Raw genomic sequence first — 24,549 nt, forward strand, 5'->3', positions numbered from 1 at the left:
TGTCCACATCAGCTTTGTCCAACAGCACATGCAAGCACGGAACAAAACGGAGAGAAAGCGGTATGGGTGGGGTGTCTCAAAGGCTTTTAAAGTATTCATTTGACTTGAAACACACTGCATTAACTTTTGTGTTGCATGAGTAATGAACACATCCTTCTTGTGATGACCTCTGGGAGGGAACCTGGAATCTGACCAAGTACTCCTAATAATACTACAGTTGAAAAAAAAGAAAGGAAGGAATTAATCTGAAAATTGCTAAAAATGTGCAACTGATGAGGAACAGATTCAGGTATAGGCATGAAAGTCTAATCTTTCAAACAGCTACTTGCGAGATCATTTAAGGTACTGTCTGCTGAAAATGGAATGAGAGAGTGAGCGACAGAGTTGCTAATCTTTCTTACTAAAAAGTAATAAAGAAGTTGCTTAAAGGTTGCCCTGGTGGCTGCGACTATACAGCAAAAAAAGCAATAAAATGTTAAAAATCTGCATAAGCTAAATCTACATGTAGAATGTACTAATGTATGTCTGGGTTCATCCAGGTTCTTCTTCGAGCATCTGATTGTAGTGTTTCTAAATCCATTATTATGCGTTATCTAGTTCTTTAACTTTGTGCATTCAGGTGTGACTGCATGATAAAAAAAGGACGTCTGAAACTTCGTAGCGCCTCTCTCCCGTGTCCTCACACCACACCATCTTTCCTTTAAAAAAAAATGGCCTCGTCAAAAAACGGAGAAATATGTGGACATTTACTCTGCTGGATGACAGCACCTATCAGCGCACTTAAACAAATGGGGAAAACGGGGAGAAACAGACTGCTTCAATCTGCAGTGGTATCTTATTAAAATGACTTAAAAAGGAAATGGAACAAAAAAGGGTAAAATAAAACAAAAAAAAGACTGCTCTTTTAAAACAGCTGTTGCTGTGTAAGTGCAGCGTAGTCTAGCCACTCCATCTGCAATGCCTATGGCAAAATTTATCGGAAGTCAATATATACTACATTTTTAAGAATCAAAATTGTCAAGTGTGTACATCAAACGCTAGCCAGGTTTCCATCCAAATTTAATGCAAATTTCACCGGATTTCCTGAAAATTGGAAAAAATAAAATGTGAATTAATGTATGTTTCCATCCAGTGTTGTTATGAAAATATTAAGACTTGGTAATTCAAGATAAACAGCTGGTGGACAGTCAAAGTCCTTCAACGGTGGAGAGCAATGTAGAAAACAATGTAGAAAACATGATGGAAATATGCCATTTACTGCATATTTGTTTTATGTCTTAATTTGAGGAAGGATCTTCACAGATCAAATGTTTTCTTCATCTACTATTTTTTTTTTTGTCTCCTCAGTGGGGTGCGGACACTTTAGTGGAAGTTTAAGTCACATAGTTCATGTATGTCACAATTTATTTGCTATGCCTGTTCCCATTGCACCAATTTTTCAACCCCAGCGGTGAATAATAACATTTTTGAATTTTTTATTTATTTATTTTTTTAAATTTTTAAATTTTTTTAAATTTCAACAACTCAGGTTTCCAAATTGAAAATAAACAATAAATGGGATAGATATGTTTAGTGCATTTTAACTGATTAATCTGTAGTGTTCGGCATGGCAGTGGTAGAGCGTATTGACTCACTAAGCCAAAATGATACACAATCTCCTGCAAAAGTATACAAAATTTAACAAAGAAGTAGCTTGTCCTGAACTCAAATTTTTGTTGTCTTATTTATTCAAAGATACAACAGACAAAGAGAATAAATATGAATTTTAAAAAGCACATAAAAAAGTCAGCTTTTCTCTCTTTTAAAAGAAATTATACATCACAAAGTCATACGACATGTTATCCTATCTTGAAACTCTGACTAGGGGGATTCATAACATATGTCAATGACAAAATTTGTCAACCCTTCATCTCCTGACTTAACTATGATGGGAGTACAACGATCTGATCTCCAACTCGTGGTGTTCATTCCTTTAAAGCAGCTCTGCAGGATTTGGGATTATGTGCCTATGAGAGACTTGAAAATGAAAATTGCAATTGTATAACTGCTCTTAAGAAATCAGATGCTGAGACACTTGCACTTGTTAAATTTTTTGTGCACGGCAGCAATTAGTGTATCCATTTTGCTGGAATCAGCAAAATATCAGAACAAGCAGATTTTCCTTCTGCTAAATAAATAGTCTTGAAAAACAAATGAGCTTGTCAGTGCAGCCTGGGCAACTCATTTGGAAATATGGAGAAAACAAAAATTAGACAGCTACTGTAAATAGCACCGGGATTTTGTCATTAGTTATTTTGAACTGGCTGTCATTAACCTCTTTTAAAAACTAAAATCTACTTTTACTGGCGACACCTGAGACCTGGGTCGCTTTTTTTCCCCCTCAAAACTGCCAAAAAGTAACTGCAAATTAAACCTGAACGTGATCACTCCCCTATTTAAGTATTAATTGAAAGGATGGCATAAGCGACAGATGATTTAATGGTGCTGTTGAAAAACTGTTGTTATATGCACCCTTTGAACCGCACTGAATGCGTAACATAGTACTGAATGGCAGCAGGTGACCTGGTTGGCTGATGTTAGAACTGACAAAAAAAAAAGGTCTTTGTTGTAAGTAAATAAAACTTTAACTGTAGAAGCCTTTACACTTCAGTTATCGTTTGATCGCTCTGATACTGGAATTGTCTGATGAGTTTGGAGCTTCCTTGAGGGATCTCTTTGTAACTGTAGCCACAACATGCACGTGTGAGGGGACACACACACACACACACACACACACACACACACACACACACACACACACACACACACACACACACACACACACACACACACAATCTCATCTCATCTCATCTCATCTAATTTCATCCCAGCTTTGGTCGGATGAACAAGGACAGTTGAGAATTGTCTTACTCCCACTCAGAATTCAGAAGTGCACCAGGAAGCATGAAATTGTTTTATTTATTTACGATCTGCCTCGTTGTCACTGAAAATGAATGTGACTTACAACTTAGAATGGCATGAGAGAGACTTTTAACAATGCAGGAATGAAGAGAGGATGAGGGAGGAGGGGGGCAGAGAGGGCAAACAATATGAAACAGTAAAGAAAAATGAGGAACGCGGAAAGGAAGAGGGCAAGTCCATGTTCACACTAATGATGATAAATTTGAAAATATATTTTTAAGTTTTGGCCTTTCAACTATCATATTCTAGGATAAAAAAAAACAAATATTTTCTCTCTTTGTTATCACTGACAAGAGCTGTATTACGTTATCACTCGCTAAAACAAAAAGCAAGTGGTCCTAGGGAGTACTGGAGGCATAAGAAGCAACCTTAAGCTTGTTAAGACCAACCACAGTACATAAAGTCTACCAATATAAGACAAAGGACAAAAAACAAAACAAAACACTTAAAGCTTTTTTAGGCTTAAAAGCAAACTTTGAGAAATCAATCTGAAAATAATAGTGTGAACCTGTATCTGATGTGTATCTGAGAAGATTTGGTTGATGATAGCAAAGAAACAGAGAAGGGAGGGAGGCGGAAGAAAAACAGGAGGGAAGAGAGGAAAAAGAAATACAAAGTCACAAGAAGGGCACGCAGGAATGAAAGATAAAGCAGAGGGAAAGAAAGGAGCAGTGGGGTATTTTGCCATCACCAATAGTTGAGGGATATTTCCTCAGCCAAGGCGTTAATCCGGCTAGCATTAGCATTTTCATGAGTCCTGTGTCCGGGGCTTGGCAGAGCATGTCACTGCCTCATTTGGTTCCTCAAACACACACACACACACACACACACACACACACACACACACACACACACACACACACACACACACACACACACACACTCTTTTTGAATACACCCTCTCAACCGACTCACTCCACACAATCGCTCACAGTCCCACTGGTGTCTGTGTGTGTTTATGCGTCATGCACACCCCTATCGCGGTCTAAGCAATACAACAGAGCTGAGGACTGCTGGCAGCACTTCCCTTATCTATCAAAGTACTCCTCATTCCTTCTTTAAAATGAATTTCTCCTCTTCACTGCTTTCCAGTCTGAGCCGCTTATGAATTCTAAGAGTCTTGCTGTTATTATGTCGCCTTCTGCAGCCTAAGTGAACAAAAACTTTGCAATCCAAACTGCATTTTTTTAAAAGTACTAACCACGTAACCATGAAGGTTGTAACTTAAAAAATAGCCAATGAAGTTACCAACTTTTAAAGTGAATTTGCTCAGATGGTAGCTGGTGTCTGGCACCTTCATCGAGAAACAGGAACATTGATTTATGTAACATCCTGTCAAAGCCTCAATTAAATACTGTTTGCTGCAGAAAAGGTTCAGAGGTAGCCTGCTTATTATCTAGTGCCTTTGGTAACGATATGGGTGCTCAGTCAGTGGGTTTCTCGCTAACTGACTATGCCGTTACCAAAAAAAGCTGTGCACTATCCTTTCAGTTGGGTGACATTTATTTGGCCATCAAAATTTCAACTGTCTTTGTCTCTCTGGCACCGGGCATTGCTGTGTGTGCAACAAATCTCCAGAGGGAACCAGACGAGATTGAAATCAGTCATTTGCGGTCAGATGAATTTTAAAAATTGCTCAAGGGGTTGGCATTCTCAACGAGAGGCAGTGACACTCAGCATTTTAGTCCTTTTTTTTTTTGCTTTGCCAAATATTTGTCAATATGTGTGGAGAAAGGATCTCTGATTTGTCCCTTAACTTAGTTAAAAAGCTTTTTTTAAAAACTTTAATGGAAAGTGTTAATATTGTGGAGGCTGAATAAATTAGGAGGAATTATTTAGAAAAATTTCAAAATGTCAGTGTTCGCTTTGAGCCCTCTGAACTGAGATTTTTAATTAAACCATTTAATTTTGAGAGAAACATCCCCAGAAAGCACAAGTGCTTTCACCATGATTAATTTTGTACTGTATCAGATTTGGTCATGGGGTTATTAGTGTTACAAATGTCTAATACAACACCTGCCACCTTATAATTGCCCATAGACACGACAGAATAAAGTTGTGGCAAAGGAAAACAGACAACACAACATCATAAAACATGATAAGTAAATTCTCTTACCTATACTGGACTCCTCAAAAGAGATGGTGGTAGAGGCCTTCCCTAAGGCATTTACTGCTGTCACGTTGACTTTGTAAGGGAAGCTGGAGAAGACCTCAGGAAACCGTACATGACAGCGATTCTTGTGGACAGAATCTTTCTGGACCTCCAGTGAACGCTGGTTATGTCTAGAGAGAAAAGGAAAGTACAAAGAAAGGAGGGGATGGAGTAGAATAGATAAGGAGAAACAAGGACAGGTGTGAGAAAGACAGGGATTGGATAGGTTTGTGTCTTTTCAGCTTGAAAGAAGCTTCATACACACTACTGTGCAAATGTAGAAAGACAGCAAGAAACTGGTTAAGCATCTTTTTCCCTTTTTTAACAGTGTTATACATCAAAAATGGGACATAATTTTCATTCCAACATACATAGAGCAGGACAGCTTGTGTTTGGGACATAGCCAGACTTGAGTTTAGTTTGGCTTCTAAGCATAAATATGCTTTCACAACTTTAATTTACATTCGCTTGGCTAAATCACTAATTCTTTGTTGAGAGCAGGGAAGAGGAGTGAGTGTTCTTGGATGCCTCATGCCTGAGAAAAATTATTTCATGAAACTGTGAACATTATTTTCTATCCTCAATTTTCCTTTCCTTTTTTTTACCCAGTGTCAAACCCCAAAAGTTTTACCTATCCTGTGCCCATTCTTCCTTGTTGAATTGTTTATCCTCCAAACCAGGGGTTTTCAAACTCTGACACTGTGCCTGTCTTTTTAAAATTTTTTTTATCTATTTATTTATTTGCCCAGACTTGTTTACATTTTGGGAAATTGGCACCATTAAAAGTATGCTGAATTAGCTATTAGCTGTTCCTGTTTGCAACATACCCATGGATGTACAGACACCTACCCATGGATTACTTCGAAACTGCTCTGGGTTTACTATCAGCAGTAAACCCAAAACATAAAATTCTCAGGCAAGTTCTGGGGTCATAAGGAGCGTCGTTTTTTTTTTCGTGATGGCTAATTGAGGTAATAAAATCCTCAGAGAGTGTAAGTCACATTCAGTCAGTTATGACTGAGAAGGATTGCTGCCATCGTGCGCTAAGGGTTTTAAAGTACCGTAAATCCCTCCATTTTTTGGTGTAGTTTTGGCCATCCTTGTTATCCATAACTACAGGATTATAGTTAGGGGAAGGAAGAGAGTTGAAGCAACACTGCTGTGTTCTTAGATCTCAGCAATTACTTTGGTGACAATAATGTTAACATAACTGATAGTAAAGATTACTAAACTTATAAAAAACAAGACTTAAGTTGTAATAAACTGAAAAAAAAAAAAATCCTTTAATTCAAGTCACTTAAAGCAGGCTAGCTCTTTGCATGTCACACCAATTTACAGAGACAACTAAAACATGTAAATCCTCGGGTTGCACCCAGACACATTTATACACAAAACAACTGCACTTACTGTACGTCCACTTCAAAGGTAGTGGGGATGTAGGTTGCGTACAGCTGGTGCCAGCTGCAATAGAAGCCCTTGGGGTAGGTGTTAGATCGACAGGTGACTGTGGGCTCCCGAGGTGAAACTACAGGAAGACAAAATACAAGAAACAAGAAAGAATTACAACTATGCTGAGTTTGAGAAAGAGACGTGGAGAAAAATGGAGACACAATAGAGAGAGAGAGAGAGAGAGATCAACAAACCGGAGGAACATAGATTACATTACACACTTCCTTATTGAATAATTCATTCCTGATCAAATATTGCTGCAACTGAGTTTATATTAAGTTGTGTTACTTGTTATTTTAGATATGCTTTTAATTTGTTTAGTTGTGATTGACTGTGTTTCATATATATATATATATTTTTATAAAGCAAATCAATTAAATTTTGACTCAGAGAAGGGGAGTGATTAGTATCATTTATATTTTCTAAAAAACCTCAAAGTCAGACAAACCTAAAAGTGCCATCTAATTTGATATCTTGAGTCAGTTTGTTTTGGGACACCATCTTGTTTCCAAAATGTCAGGTCAGGTCCAATAGCACATTCAATTCAATGTCCCAAACCTGCTCAGTCAGTCACTCTGCATGAGCATATGACTTTTAACTTATATTTTTAATCAATGACTGCAGCAGTTTTTTTCTCGTGTCTTATGCACTGACTGAGGGAAACATAACACTCTGTCAAGAGTGTTAGATGTATAGAAAACAGTGGATTCAACATATTCTGCTGAATATTTGTGACAACTATTTAACAACCTGGTCTAAGTTATTGAGAATATGACAACAGACAGAGCAGAAGGCAACAGGGAATAGTTGGAGAAATTTAAGCAGCAGATGAGGAGAAAAAGGTAAGGGCGACGGGAGAAAAGGAGGGAAGATGGTGTGTGGAAAAAGGAAGGATATTGGAGTGGTGAAGCAAAAGAAGAATACAAGAGGTTGGCCTGAAAAAGTGATGTTATGCCAACTCTGGCCTCCTCCAAGATTAGGGTCTTTTCTTCATAGCTAGTCAACCGCATACTCGTCTACCACTCCCTCTTTCTCCCCACAGCTTTTTACCCTTTTAGCCTTGCTCAGCTAGCTACATCTAATATACAGTATGTGTACAGTTGTACCATCACAGAATCAAATTTCTATGTCATTTTACTAAATAAGAAATATTTTGCCTCCTCTGATGATCTCCTTTCTTCCTTATTTCTTTTGATCCTTTTTTGATCTAAATGGCAGCTAAATGGCATTCTTCATTTATAGTCAGTAATGTACACCAGAATTGTCTGGGTGGGATGGGTCAACCTGTCTTTAAGAAGCACTAACCCATTCATTGTGGTGGACATGGGAAAAACGGCATGAGCTACTCAGTCGGGCAGGATTTGTCTCCCATGTGGGGAAAAACGATAGCTCGGAGTGTTTGTACAGCACACGGCTTCCAGGGTGTGTCCAGAAAAAAAGGTCATAATCACACAGAACAACGTTACAAAGAGGGGTCTCAAGTAACAGTTTCAGCTATATGCAATGGTTTGATAAAGTCAAGAGTTAAACTCAGAGGTCGGTGGAAATTTCCATGTATGTGATTCTTGAGACATTCTTCAGTAAGGGTGATAAAATAGTGTTTGAAATTATATTCTGAATGTCTATTAAACAATGGCCTGCATGTTAATCTGGATGGAGATGGGATGATTTATCCTGGTATGGTGTAACTCAACCTTGAAAAGGGGTAACAAAGTAAGTAATTACACTGTGTACAGTAAGTTATTTTCATAAAGTAGCGAAATAACTGATAAGATAAAGGCAAAGAACCATGAGTATTTTATTTTCATACACTTAAAGCATCTACTTAGAAGGCATTATCACTTTCTGAATACTATGTGCACTTATTAAAGAAATCTATTTATTCACAAAATATAGTAATATAAATATAAGTATAATAATTAAAATGATACATTTTACTTGAATTTGTTTTGGCCAATAACAGGAGTATCCTTGGTTTCATCATCATTTGATTTAGAATATAAGTGAGCTTATGATTTAAACATTAATGTTGCCTAAATTAACAGCAATGTTGTTCTAATTACTCAAGACTGTTCACAATGTCTTGATATCCAATCAGTATCCAAAGGATTTTCTGTGGCAAACAGAAGCAAGAGACAAAATGTCTCATAATAAGACAGTCCCTTAGAAGGAAAACAGTTAGAAAGAGCATGAAGAAAGTTCACTGCAACATCACATTTAAACAAAACAAAACAAAACAAAAAACAAAACACAATGCCTGTGGTGGTAAGTTTGATTTATCCACTATATCTCGAGCATTTCACTCATCAATGATAATTTTTGACAGTTTCAGCACTTAGTAAGTGTGGTGTGTTTGCCTCTTTTTTAATTGCTGTCTCGTTTGACTTACCCTTGGGTGCTGAAATTTCTCAGTTGGATCAATAGCCTTGACATTAACTTTTTTTTGTATTTAAGAAGGCTCTGTGACAGTAAAATTCACAGTAAAAACATTTCCACATACTGTACCAGCATTCTGTCTAATTGTTTCATGATTCGTAATTGTGATATCACAAACATCTTTGTAACATCCTTTGTGAACAGCTCCCTCAAGTTGTATTTGGTCAAACACACACAGACACAGATGCCGACAAGCAGGGCTTGATTGGCCGCTATGGGGTCATTTCAGTGTCACACACAATCAGCTGTGTTAAGCGTTCACCACGGCAACTAATTAGCCTGTCAATATAGTCAACTATGAGGTGCCGTGGACGACATCCAATCACACTCAATTAATCAGAGAGACTAATTGGGGCCATCTCAATCAATTGGCTCCTCATCTGAGAGTTTCAGTTAATGTCACCACCACACAATATCGAATGCCAAGATATTCACACACACACACACACACACACTGATTGGCAGGACAGACAAACACACACATACACAATCAGAGCTGCAGGTATTCCTGTAGGCCTTGTGAAATTGGCCATAATCAATCAAATGAGCTTACTAGGAATATGAAGGAGTTCAAAGATGACAACTAAAGTTAAAGATAAAAAAAAAAAAAGAGCAGATCTTTGAAGGAGTACAGGCGTGAGGAGGATGAGCATAAGTGTGTGCTCACGCCAGCCATGTTTGGAGTGGCTAATTTGAAGTCTGGAGTGTTTACTCCTTTAATTTAGTTCATTTTGCCAGGCATGAGTGGTGTCAATCAAACCACTGCTGAGACACCTAAAAGGGCAGTTCATACTGTAGGACTCCTCCAAGGAGACTGACGTTTTGGTTGTTAGAAGGGAGAGCATGATCTGAACCATCAATACTAAATGACCCCACAGCATGAGGGTTTGTATGTACAAGGAGACAGATGTTGACACCTAAATGCAAGCTGCTCATCACAGTTTTTTAAAGCATAACAGAAAGAAGCAAGGACAAATCAGAAACTGGACTGATTCTTGTTGCTAAAACTTTGTCCAATGTAAACACTGCTTTTAAGTCCATTTCATTTACTTTTCCGAGCACTGAATTGCTTATTTGTGCAGTTTAAACCTTAGACTGTACAGAAAGACAATTAGCTATATAGGTCATAAACTTTTGCAGAAATATTTTAACTGCATTTCTAGAAATATGGCTCTTTTTCTGTCTTTCTTATTGTATTGGGTTCTATGCAGTTGGAACTTTCTTGGAGCTAGCATTAACCTGCCATTACGTAAGGCACTTCTGCACTGTTTTCAACATTTAGCCTTGGTGGCTAATGCCTGGTTTAAATGGATGAACTTAATACCAGAACACAATATACTAAACATTTCTACAAAGGCTAATAGCAACAAAGTTGATTTGTTAGCTCAATGGCAGTGTAAGAAATGCCACAGGAAATCAGTGTTAGACTAGAGAAAACAAGAAGACCGAAGGAGAGATATAAGTACCTGATGGAAAAGAACAGGTGGAACTAGAGGCAAGGATGAAAGGGGAAGAAAGGATTGTTACAAGAGGAGGAAAAGAGAATGGTAAGGGGAAACACATGAACAATAGAGCGATGACGATAGACATAATTCTTACATCAAATTTCACTAAAGTGCCGTTAAAAAAAATTCAGACACGCTACATGTACGCATGCCCAGAAAACCTGCTGCTCAACTGCTTCACAAATAATAAAAGGATCAAAAGCTTTCTATGCATCTTATGAAGATAGATGTTGAAACAGAACGGGGAAGAAAGGACAAAAGATAACTCACCTGTAGAAAAAAAAACAGAGAACAAAGACGGCATTAATATTAAAGCAAATAAAACAACAATTCAAATTAAAATGACATTGTGCACGTTGTTCTTTTTTTTATGAACCACCCTGTGAGATATCACCTGAGTCCGTGGCAGACAGGATTAAACTCATGAATAAATGTTATTTGAATTAGTGCGCTTTCATCATCTGGTTTGAATTGCTAAACGTTGAATGTGATTTTGAGGATGCCCTTTGTTAGCCTCATGAAACACACACCTGCTTGTGCGCATGCACATGTGGTTAGTAAGGTTACTTTTAAATGATAGTGGGTCACAGACTCACAGACTGTGGCTCATAAATCATAATGAAAGTAACTGAAAAAAAATGCAAAAACTAGAAAAAAGAGACTTGTTTTATGTCAAGGCAACAGATGCATGCAAATTTTCTTTCTGAGTCCCTTTCAGTTCCACTCTTTTCTGTAGGTACGCATGTATCTTTATTGATCTATCAAAGATTCTACCAATTATTAATTTGAAATTCATCCAGGCCTTGGCAGGTTATTCTACTGCTGTCCCTTTACTAGCATGGCATTAAAAAGTATCTTTGATTTCAAGTTCCTAGTCACAGATTTAAAATTCAACATTTTTAGTTTCAATATGTAATGCTATACACTGCTCTTTCCCAACTTTATGTCAGAGTTAAACGGCAGATAAGAGCATCTTTGGTGTCGTATCTCGGACTGAAACAGAATATGCAGATGGAGTATAACTTCACAGTTTTGATTAGGTATTTCAAAGATTTCAATCACTCAAAAGGAGGCACTGAGTCTCTGGTGAATCACGGCCATATGTAGTTTTAAAGGATTTCTGGCCTCCAACCATACCTCCCTTGCCCAGAGATTTAGATCACCGTTAGATTAGGAGAGTATTTAGTGTATAAATACTCAAAACACTGTGCTGTAGGAAAACACACGATAAGAACACCGAACAATTACTAGAGCCATGGAACAATATAGGACCTCAATTTTAAATCCATTAGGTTACAAGATCAAAGTCATAATGTAGTTAGTCTTGGATGACTTTGCTATAAATAAGCTGATAAGAGCAGCCAACGACTCCTTGTAGTTACTTCCCTTTCTCATGCTCCCCTAAGCCATATTCTCTGTTCTTCTCTCCCACTATTCTAAACCTGTCACACAAAAATTTTTGGTCTTGCAAAAGAGGATCTTGGTCACAGGAGGGCGAGCGCACGCACACACACACACACACACACACACACACACACACACACACACACACACACACACACACACACACACACGCAAGCACACGCACACTTACGCACACACACACACACACGCGCACACACACCCACACCCACACACACACACACAAAACAACAGGAAGGCTACTAACACAACCAAATAGCAATTACTACAACGTCTGCAGCCTAGCAACCAGGCCACTGGATGTCATTGTCCCTCATCACATTTCTGTGTGTGTGTGTGTGTGTGTGTGTGTGTGTGTGTGCGTGCGTGCGTGTCTGTGCGCGCACCCTCCTGTGACAAAGATCCTCTTTCGCGAGACCCAGAATTTTTGTGTGACAGGTTTAGAATAGTGGATGAGAAGAAGAGAGAGTATGGCTTCAGGGGGAGCATGAGAGACAGAGAAATAACTACAATGACATCCCAACGTGTGTGTGCATATTCATGGTTTTCCGTGCTTGTGTGAGTTTGTAGTAGATTCTCTTGCTATGACAACAAAGATGAATGTTTCTTTTTCCTTGTTGCAATGTCTCCATTAATTTGCTTTTTTATTAAAAATCAAAGTGTATATATATGTATATATATATTTATATATACCCTTATGATGTTCAAACATTGCAGAGTGTCTTTAGCCTTAGTGAAAACACAAAATTACCATACTTCCTGGGTCAGATTCCCTATTCACGTTGTCACTGACTCAGTTTGACAAACCAAAGTCTTTCTTGAACGCAGTTTCTGTAGGTGCCAGAATAACAAACCATGGGTGTTACAAAAACCAACAAATCCATCCGTCCACCTATCTACAGTATCTATCCATGTACTTTGTTTGTTTATCTATTACGCACATCTCATTCAATTCAAAATCCCGTTTTTCATTTTGGAAATCCCATTGCGAAGAACCAGATCCTCTTGGAGCCCGTGCTGCTCTGAATGGCATAACTCGTTTAGGCAGATGGTTTCGGTCTCTGCTTGATTCCGCCTGCCAACGATGGGCTCACTGCATTTTAGATTAGCTTAGTCATGTGTCATGGGAGAAAGAGGAATGTAAATAAAACTGTAGGACAAAGTCATAGAGAGACACAGGCGGAGACGCTGTGGTGCCTTTTTGTCCAGACCAGCTGTCGTGGCTAACAGTAATGTAATTGTGGTATAATATTTTTATCCAGCGTTCTGAAGCTATCCTGATGTATGCACATGTTGTTGTGTATGTGGCTGTATGTGATTAGAGTATTTGTGCACTGTAAAGTGAATATGCAGTCCTATGTATACGTCATTGAGTGGAATATGCATACATTTGCCTGTAAAGTATGTGCACTTGAATATCTGTTTAAAAGTACAGTGGAATCCAAAAGTTTCCCATTCACACACTGTACGTGTGCGTCTGAATGCCAAGTTGCGATACGTATAGCAGGTTACCTTTTTCTTGTATCATTTTATACACATTTGGTTAAAATCTAGGAGGATGTATTTGGTATCTTTGAAACCTTCTGGATCTCTAAACAAAGTAATAAAAAACAGACTTTCAAAGAGCCTACAAGAGCTTGTGTGTGTTCTGCATGTGTGTGTATTTGTGAGTACCCTTTATTGCAGATCTATTTGATTATATATAACCTCCAGTCTAGTTTATAAAGTCACTGAGATTAACTTACTGACAAAATGCATGAGAATTGAAACACATGCATATGCACACCAGTACTATTTTCTTCCCTTCACTTCTTTTCTACTTTTATTTTGTATGTGCCTTTCTTCTCACCCTCCCATCTACTCTCTATCTTCCTAACAGTCCTTGGTCCAGAGCTGCTACTAACAGCGAGGGAGTGAAATGCCCAAAACAATGATGCCCTGGCATTCCAGGAATGTTTTGGAGCCAATTGGAAACAGCCGTGTGTGAATACGTTACGAGAGCATCAGGAGTTGATAAGGTAGAGAGAGAGAGAGAGACAGAGAGAGAGATGAATGGTGAAGAGAGAGACAAAAACGAAAAAACTTAAGTGTTTAGGGTGACAAAAAGAGGTCAGAATAGATAAATTGTCTGTTAAATTATGGTTTTCTCTCTCTGTACGTTTTTCTGCTTAACAATGTTGCCAAGTTCCCAGACCAAAACCGATAAAAATAAGATCCAAGGTGTAATAAACAAGAACTGTTCTTTAAAAGGACTGTAAAGACAGGTCAGGAGGGAAGGAGAAGTTGAAAGGTTTGTCTTTACCTCCGCAGCTCTGCAGGTCAGACGCAGGAAGCAGATCATTATACCTGGATACTTCGATTACCCCCGGGCCTTTCTCTCACTTTCTCTCATGCACACACGTTCACTTAGCCACCTGACATCACAAATCTTGCTCAAAGCTCCGGGATATCAGCTTATGTTTCACTGGGAATAAAACAAGATCCTCAATCAGCCTCACACATATAAACACAATCTCACCTCAAGCACTTTCTATGGAACTGTTTTGACATTTCAGCTGCTAAAACCTCTGATGGTGAATGCTGCTGATGTTATGAGATAAGTAGAGTTATCAATTGACTCAATGCTTTGGAATTTGTGTGTGTATAAATCTGGGTTTTGATGTGACAGCCCAGTTGTGAAATGGAAAGTTTTTATCCCCAAAAACTGCTCCATGGAATAATCATTACCTATTGTTCATTGTTTTATATTTCAGCAAAAACTGAAGCCTAAAGCCCAATCTGCAGCATGGGAATTTGAATGCGTTTGTTTTTTTTAAGAGACAGCTATTACCTCTTAGCAGGAGATCAAATTCTTCCACTGCCCAGTATTTCCCTTCCATTTCTTTCTCTTTCCCTTTTCTCTCTCACTCCCTGCCATTTTTCACAATTTCCATCAATTTTCTACTTTCTCTGACTCTCTCTCTCTTACTCTTCAAGTCAATATACTGTACATGGCAAAGGCTGTTTCACATCCGATTGCAGGTGGAGAGGGCTATGGTATAGAAAGAGAAACAAAAAGCACATCTGACAAAAAATTTCAGACTAATAAACACATTTACTGTATTGTAAAATTCTTATTTTTTTTCATATCTCTATGTCCTCCAAGTGAGCTTAACTTGCCTCAGACTCTCTTATGAGAGGCCAGGCATTCCTTTCATGCTACTTCATTCTTACCATACAGCGCAGTGAAGATTGCCAGGAAAGATGGGGAACAGCACAGTGCCACTCATGAGCGATTTGTTCATTTAAAAGTAATCTCCTTAGGCAAAGTGGGAATTTAACTTTTCAAGCTGTAGCCTCTCATGCCTGGACGTTCATCCACACCCTTTTTCAATTCTTTTTTAGTCGATGCATTACCGTGACAACAAAGGTTTGGTATAAGCCATTGCAAGGCTGAACAAAAGCAGCAAAACAAATCATCGGAAAATTTTTAGATTTTTGTTTTTGTGATTCTTAACAATTTGCCATGGAGAAATTCATCTTTTCACGTTAGAGCGTGAATGGTCTCGCACTCCCTCGGAGCAGGACCTGGTTAAGGCTTAATTGCCTTTGTCAGGGGCACCACAAAAGTTCAAACACTTTGAACAGCAGGGGATGGAGTCTAGCACAATGTCACCCTGTAAGTAATAAAGAGTGATACTGAAAAACGAAGGTATCAATAGTCATCGCTTTCAAAGAGGGAGATGGAGGGCAGATCAATTATTTCCCTCTGCTCTTCCCCTGCTACATATGCACCAACTCGCCAATTAGTTTTTCTGTCAGGTATCAGTCAAATCCTTAACACTTTCTACATAGCCCTTTATTTACTTCAAAGAAGACATACAAATTCTCTTTGGACTTCTTTTCTGCCTCTACACCACCTCCTTAACAACTTCAGCCACACCTGTACGTTTCACTGAACCACAGTTAGGGGTAAAGTATATACCACTGATGTTGGGCAAGACAATCAAAGAAAGTTGTAGGTGAAGCAAAGGAATGAAGAGGAAAGATACTGAGGTCAACGTAATGCCCGCAGACTAATGAAACTAGAAATTGCCGTTCCATCACTGAAACTCCTGTCAGTGCTACTAAGCAGTAGATAGCATTTTATCGTGAAAAATTCAAATTTGAGTGTGTTAAACCTGTTAGGTTGAGATATCTCTAGTCACACTAAGAGGTAAAGCTCGACGTCACATGAGCAATAGCAGCCTGAGGCTCTGCCACATTTGTAGCAGTTGACTGTCAGCTGCAGAGTCGGTGATGGTGAAATGAGTGACAGGCTGGGATTGACCAATCAGAGGTGTCAGTCTGTCAAAGGCTCAAACAGCTAACCGCCCTCACCCACAGTGAGAGAGAGATGAGAGAGGCAGGTACCACAAGAATCCCCAACGTTTGAATCGAAACAGCTGACTCCGTCAAATTTAGTTGTCAGATCCAAAGCTAGACAGGACAGACATGACAGACAGATAGACAGGAAGACGGGCAGGCAGACAGAGAGAAATCCGAAATACCTGGCCTGTAAAGCTTGAAGCCTTCATTGTGAATTCAGTCAGCTGCTTGGTGCAGGAGGACTCTGTGCTGTCTTTTTACATACACCATGTTCTTTTTATGGAGTTATGAAAGGTGTCACATTACTGTGGAGGCACAAAGACTCGTTCCGCACAGCCTAAAACCTTTAGATACACATATAGACTGATAGAGAGAGGGCGAACAGGCAGCTGCACACACTGCCTGAAAGCAAAAGAGTAGGCTAGAGCACACATATAGTACTCAACCAACAAACCAAACAAAAAAAGAAAGTATTTCAGGCAGTTCTCTACACCTTGGGGATACTATAACAGTGATTCTTGGTAATACTGTAATGCTATTCTAATGGAATGTTTGCACTGAGACTTTAAGCCTTATGGTTTCAATCAGGTCCTCCAAACACCAGCTGTGCACTAGCCGATCTAGCCCAGGCTCCAGCCAAGCTGGAAGATCTCAGCTCTTGGCAACATCAGCTGAGAAGAGAACTGTCATCTCAGTAGTATCCACAAGAAAAGACGGTTATCAGTGCCGTTCACGTTATACATTTGTCCGTTAGTTAACTAATGATACTGTAGGTGCGGCATTAAGACATCCGTGTGTTGGGAGAAAAAGTCACATGCTTCGATGAATTGAAATTAGGGCTGGGTTACAATTCAGAGTAATTTTAGATTTGGCATGCTGGAACTACAGGGAAGGCTGAAGATTTTGCCTGACCTGGTTTGGCAGGTACCTTATGTCTACTGTCAACAGGCATTTGCCTGGATTATGGCCAGGTAATAATTCAACACATTATCATCTACTGACTCTTTGCGGCAACATAAAATAATAATATGATCATAGTGTGTTACTGATTCGAAATTCAGATATTTTCCAAACAAACTACAATGTAAAGCTAATTAAATGAGTTATTGAAGGTTGTCTTTTTTTTTTTTTTTTTTATACATTTGTGTGTATGTGACTGATAGCAGTATAATATTGTTCACTGGATTGAAAATAAGCTTTGCATTTATTTGGCATATGTTAATGTGTATCTAGTTAAAACAATCCTAATTCTGTCATGTACAAAAACAAATATCACTGTGAAATGTAAGTTGTGCTAAGGTAAGAACCATCTGTCCAAGTCAGAAAACTGAACTGCTGAAGCACATGCATTTGGAGGTGAAACTTTGCGGCAAAAGTGATCCTGTTTTGGATAACAGTGAGGAGGCATCAACCCTGCAGCAGCAACTCAGGAACCAATGAAAAGGCCGACTTAGGCTGCCTAGTGGAAATGCTGCTCGTGTCCTCAGTAGAATCAGTGTTTTCTACACAAAATCTGAAAGAGCTACCAATGAAGAGTAATTACTAGAGTAACTAGTAGAGTAAAGTAGTACTAGAGTAAAGAAACCAAACTAGACAACCCTTTTAGAGCAACTTCCCCAACACTCACTAATGATCTAGTCATCATACAGTATGGTAGCTAATGTTAACAGACATTGTTAATAGCATATCTTGACATTGCATAATCATTTTAAATTACATGTAGTAAGGGGATTATAATTCATACTGGTCTTGTACAATTTAGGTGATGCTGACATTCAATGTGACCTTTTTCCTCCAAAGTTGTTGAATTCCCTTCAGCTCAGAGTCTAATGACCTTGTCGCTGTGCATCCCAGATGTGATTTATTGCTTGTCAACAAGAAGAGGCTTCACAGCAAAGACACAACAGCTTGAAGAATAAAGGATATATCCCATCTAGTACGATGTACTCCGACGTGTCCAAGATTCCAGAGCAGATAATGTAATCATCAAATTCAGTTCCCTCGTCCTTGAGAGAACATATCCATAAGTTTCCAATTCTGGAGGCAAGAAAGGGCAAGGTGGAGAATTACAGTAAATTGAGGTAATAAAGCAAATAGGAGTCAGTCTACATGGTTCAACGGAGGAACAAACAGTGAGCTCATTCCCTCAGCAGCATTCTGGCACCGGCACGGCCACAACAGGATGCTTTTATCGCACCTATCCTCAATTCTTTGAGTCTTGTTTGGATTCGACAGCAAAGACACACAAACGCACAAGCTGATGCCTCGAGTTTGGAGCATTACCCTGAATGAGAGTGATGGGTTTAAGTGATGCATTCTTTTTCTAGAAGGTTTTTTTCCCGCTAGTTTTATTCCAGTTATTCCAGGCTACAGCCAAATCCACCTCCCGAAGTTGATTCTGTGATGTGACAAAATGGGAAAAGCATCCAAAAAGCATCAATATAAAAATAAATGTGAAACGTTATGTTGTTTTCCCTTACATGATAAAGTTAACTTTATTGAACTCCTAAGAAAGTTGTTACTAACCTTCTCGGCTTGTGACCCTTTAAAATGAAGTTTACTAAAGACCCTTTGTTACAGGTCAAAGTTGCCAGCACTTCAACCGGAGTGTTTTGCAATAAATAAGCAAATATTAGGGAAAAAAATCACCTTGTGACCACTCAGAAGGTTAAAAAATGCCTACCACTATCACTGCCCTAGGTGTAAGTTAGTTTGAACTGTTTACATACATGGATTGCATTCCACTGATTTATTCTGATAAGAAATGAAAACAATTTTCAGTTTTTACAGTATATGTACACAGAAGCTGTAAAACATAGCTTGAGCAGATCATTTCCACTGTGGTGGCTTGGATGCCAGTCCCTATTTTAAAGATCACCGTCGAAGGGTTATTTTTCTTAAAGCACCAAATGCTGGGTGTATCACATGAAGATCAATAGTTTCTCTCTTTCACAGTCAGAGATGAAGGCTGGAGGCAGGGGAGAGGACACCTTGTATCTTCTCTTTCTTTTAGTCTTTTTCTGGGTCCTCTCTCTGTCCCTTACATACCTGTTTCTCGTGCTTTTTTCTCTCCAATCATCTTTTCTCATTGCTTCCCCTCTCTGTCTCTTTCACATCCTCTTTTTTTGTGGTGAGTCCAAGTAATGGATATCAACCAAACTCAACCTCAACTCTCACGACCTATCATTAGTTGATTACAAACAGCTTTACTGGCACTCGATGCCTCTTCTGTATTACAGGGCTTGGAGATGGCAACCTGTCATTATATTTTATCAACCAAGTTGTTTTAATGATGTTGGATTGCTGAATCATGTGTGTATAAAACCATTAAAGGAGAGGCAGGCAGACGGTGAAGGAGACATAGGGGTGTTGGGGGGGGGGGGGGGGTCAGAGAGTCAGAGATTAAAAGCAACAGAGGAACAGAGCAAAAAATGAAAGTGAGTGGGCAAGAGAGAGAAAAGGAGGATAAATGACACTCATTGTTCCTTCCTCTTGCTGTCAGTTCTCAGTAATGCTAATCATTTGGCTAATCTGACAGGATGGTACACGCACACACACACACACACACACACACACACACACACACACACACACACACACACACACACACACACACACACACTCACACACACCAACATCATGGCCCTAGCTGCCCCCCCGTGCTGCATTCCAGTGCCCAGTGTCAATGAGAGGGAACCGCCACATTACATGGCTGTTTGTTCTCTTTGTACGCTCGCCTGCAATGCTATTAGGACCAGTGTGTGTGTGTGTGTGTGTGTGTGTGTGTGTGTGTGTGTGTGTGTGTGTGTGTGTGTGTGTGAACATTAGGACCAAGTAGTATTTTTTTCTTTTTAAATAGATGACTAAAATTTACTAACTTTAACTTTTTGAAACAGGAAATACACTAAATTTGCGAGTTTTACTGACAATATGTACTTTTGCTGTCATGCAGAGACAGCAGCTCCAGTTAGTCCATCCGGAGAATTTGATTAGCAGACCAATAAAAATATTGCTGCACTTCTGGCTTTGCTTTAGTCAAGGAAGTTCTTCGGTTAAAACATATTTTTCATTCTTAGATTTAATGTCATGTTTTTCCTACTAAGCCTGGCAGAGTGTCTTAGCTAAGTATGATTAGTTTTTTCTTTACAGTCATGGTTTGTAAATATATAGAGATTTTAATTTCAGTTCTACTGGGCTATAATACACCCTTGTTTTCCTGGAAGATCAGAAGGTTTTACTTTGGCCTTGAAGGGGCGCTCTTGGTACACTGCTTAGCTTCGAAAACAAATAGTGCGAACAGTTGCTCTGGTGATAAAAAATTTGGGGTCGGTCCACCCATTTCATTATGATTTTATTAATTTGCTCTTCTACAACTTAACATTTGCAACAGTGAAAGTCCACATTTATACAATCCAGCTTTCTTAAATCTAAACATCCTCTTTTCTACAGAGAGACAGAAAAAGAAAAAAAAGTTATAAAAATTCTCCACGGTACCAAATGATTCTCACTTTTAGGGAAAGTTGCGGGGGACACACAATCTTGGGCTTAAGTGGGATGCACTACCATTAAATAAGTGTGTATAAGTGTGTGTGTGTCCTGAGGGAAAAGAGGGATCTTGGTTAAGAATAGGTAACAGTGGAATGTAATTGAGCTGAAAATTGAAAAGCGGAGCCGTAGCAAAGCCGAGCTAGTGTGCGTATGTGTGTAAGAGTGTGTGTTGTGCAGGTATACTTCGTAATGTGTGTCCATGTGTGTTTTTATGCGCATGATTTTGTGTGTGTGTACCTGTGTTTGTTTGTGTTTTAAGATCAGAGTGGAATGCCAGTGTAATCCCTGCACAGCCGGACCCCCAAGGATAACAGAATTTACTGCTGAGTGGGTGAGCGACACAGGCATGCATACAACGGGCGAGCCCACACACACATACACACAGCCCCGTGCCAACTACCTGAGAGAGTAAAGAAGAGGATGAGAGCATTCTGAGTCTCGCTCCCCTTCTCCTGAGAAACACTCGCTTGGAAAATTAGAAAGAGCTTTTTCGTCTCCTCCAGGCATCACTCATCATGGTTCGTTTCATAGTGTACACATAATATAATGTATGTGCTGCTACTTTAGACAATACAGTATTTTTTTTAGCATATTTCCATGTAGCTTCATTTCTAGGTCTCTATGAATAAATAGGTGGTGTAATCAAGCTTTGCAAACTATAACCCTGAATTAATGATTACCATGAGGCAAAAAAAACACAGATGTAAACAAGGACACAATGTGTGGTAGAGGTGAAGCGTCCCGCAGTGTTGCAAAAATGAGGTTATCCTGGTTTAATGTCTCATCGTTGAACAGTGCCATGACAAATAACGGTCAATAGGTGAAGAGAGAGAAGTGTGAGAACCGCAATCTCCAAATGCAGACAATCTCATCCCAAAAAATACAGGTGGAGTGGATGTAATTGCTGTGAATTGCTGTCTGATGCAGAGTCTTCTTGTTACTTTTGTGATCAAATTTTGTAAGCATAGCACTGCAGATATAAAATGAGGCATGGATCTGCAATTACATAGCCGCTTTTCTCACCTCAAATTAGCTGAACAATCACTTTTAGTGAAAATACAAGAAATGAAATATGATATTTAGAGTCCCAGCTATAATTTTCCAATTTGATCAGAAGAAAAGACCAAACCATGTTTTGTTTTTCTTTTCTATATATAATTTGATGCTATTTACCCTGTGTCTCAAGATGTGTCGTTTACTCAGTTATTTTGTTGTTGACTTCTCATGCACTTTAAATTACCCAGTGCTATACACTGATCAGCCACAACGTTAAAAACTACTGACAGGTGAAGTGACAAATATCGATTATCTTGTTACAATGGCACCAGTCAAGGGATGGGACATGTCAGGCAGCAAGTGAACAGTCAGTTCTTGCGGATGATGCGCTGAGAGCAGCAAAAAAAACCGATCCCACAAAAAAGCTACTGTAGCACAACCTGCTGAAAACCTTAATGCTGTCAGGACACACCGTGCAACGCAGCTTGCTGCGCAGCTGCAGACCGGTCGGAGTGCCCGTTCTGACCCCTGTCCACCGCCGAAAGCAATTACAATGGGCACGTTTACATTAAGTGGTCTCGTGGAGTCCATGCCTCGACGGATCAGAGCTGTTTTGGCGGCACAAGGGGGTCCTACACAATATTACGCGGGCAGTTTTAATATTGTGGCTGATCGGTGATGTGCTATACAAAGAGTTGCATTGCTGCTAAGGAAACTGGAGGATGTCAACAAATAAACAGGTGCCACACTGAGTTTAGGTGTTAAAAAATGTCATCACTTACTCATTTAGTATTACACATTAACAATAATTAGTTCACTAATTACTCAACAACTAAAGTACTTATTCACATTACTTGTTATTAACTTTTTTTTAGTGCCTTTAAACAACTCAAAAACCTCCACACCCACACATATTTTCTGTATTAAAGGTGTAAAATAAAAAAAACAAGACACTGTGGTTTAACAAAACAATTTCAAAATGTAATCCATTACACTACTTCTTACTGAAAAAGAGATCACATTACTAAACATGTTAGTAAGTAAACACTGTGGATGTTTCACCCCCACTATCGTTCAGCACCTCATATTCGGATTTTTCAGTAGAATGCTCCTAACGTTGAAGTAAATAATACAGCTTTACCGACTAAGGCAACACTGATGCATGTGTATCAGGATACAGTTCAGTCTACCAGGCCTGAGGATTCACTGCCTCTGTCGTTCTCTTTTTGATCAACGTGAAACAGAATCACGGAGTTTGTTTGACAATCCCGGCAGGTGGTGGGCTCAGAAAGAAAGAAAGAAAGGAAGGAAAAAAACCCCAGCCTTTCTCTCCACCTCTCCTTATATTTTCTTCTTTATCCAGCTTTCTCCGTTCTTCACCACTCACCTTCTATCTGTTCTGCTATCCCATCCTTTCTGAGTGTGTCTGAGTGTGCACTTCTATCTTGCGTGAGTTAATGCCTGTGTGTGTGTGTGGTCTACAGAGAAGGGCATTTGACTGCCTGATAAGCGAGACACACAGGCACTGACAGCTTCATCCATCAGCATGTCTGTCCGACGGACAGGCCTCTGCAGAGAGGTCACACTCCACACGCGCGCGCGAGTGTGTATGTGTGTGGTCGGGCATAAATATTCCTCCGCTGGGACGCACACACAGTGACTCTGCCTCAGTCACAATAGCAGTGGGATTCTGCTCTCCTCTGAAGTTACCATTTCGTTCTCCCTGCCTGTTGGTCTTTTTTTCCTTTTCTTTTCCTGCCCTTGCACTCAGGTTTGCTCTCTCATTTCTGATTATATCTTGCTTTCTCTCCTCCTCTTCTGCTACTTTTCCCATCACTTTTCAAGTTGTACCTTTTCCTCATTCCCTTCTAAACATTACATCAGCCGAAGTGAGGATTAAGGGAAACACAGTCAACATGTTCACATGTTTATTTCATCCATTTATCACACACTGGCTATGTTGCTATGTGGGTTTATTCATTCAGCAGCCTGACAACCTTGGGAACTTTGCTATCTTCCATTTTCATTCATTCACTCGCATACACGAATGACAATATCGGTATGTGAGAACATGCATACCAGTGCGGTGTAGGAAGAAAGAACACTGTCACTCATTTCCCCAGAGGATCAAAATAGTTCCCTAACACCCAACAAGGAAGTGCTCCTTGGCAACAGGAGCAGCTAAAGGAAGTAAAGAGCAAACTAACCCCTAATTTCTGGACAAATCGACCCCTACATTTTTTAAGATCTTTGAATGCATTTTTCTTATTCACAGACAACTTTGTTATGGAAACATGATGCATTCATACCAGTTACGTCATTTGTCATTGTGAGATAATGCCTTTGAGGGGAACTGACACAGAGAACGCATCACTAACTGATCCCATTGTAACTTAACAGAGACTTGAGCTAACAGTCACAAAAACTTCTTAGGTCATTAACTCCAACTCCAACCTACACATCTGTATTCTCACCAAATCACACCTGTTTGGTTAAGGTTTGGTTTAATTTGTCAAGCACTCTGTAACCTGGATTTTGAAAAGTGCATTTTCCATGCAATTTTCCATGTTTCAGACAGAAAAAAAATCATAATTTTGTAGATGCAAGTGTACACTTGGCTGTTTGACTAACCACGAATACATGCAACGCATGTTAATAAGTATTCAAAAAAGTGAAACAAAGACAGACAGGAATAAATGAAAAATTTGAATACCCGAATATTGATTTTATTTG

At 39.3% G+C, this 24,549-nt stretch overlaps 1 protein-coding gene across 5 annotated transcripts in view; it reads right to left on the reverse strand.

The window, feature by feature from the left end:
- Positions 1 to 24,549, reverse strand: part of cntfr (ciliary neurotrophic factor receptor) — a 227,068-nt gene that overhangs the window by 30,039 nt on the left and 172,480 nt on the right. For all 5 annotated transcript variants that reach the window (XM_040156591.1, XM_040156592.1, XM_040156593.1 and 2 more), the window contains 2 exons: positions 6,521 to 6,638; positions 5,078 to 5,244 (listed from right to left, as the gene is read on the reverse strand). In XM_040156591.1, coding sequence (XP_040012525.1) covers positions 5,078 to 5,244; positions 6,521 to 6,638 — 285 coding nt within the window. The remainder of the gene's footprint in view (positions 1 to 5,077; positions 5,245 to 6,520; positions 6,639 to 24,549) is intronic.

The sequence above is a fragment of the Xiphias gladius genome, chromosome 20 (assembly GCF_016859285.1).
Source record: "Xiphias gladius isolate SHS-SW01 ecotype Sanya breed wild chromosome 20, ASM1685928v1, whole genome shotgun sequence".
NCBI lineage: Eukaryota > Metazoa > Chordata > Actinopteri > Istiophoriformes > Xiphiidae > Xiphias > Xiphias gladius.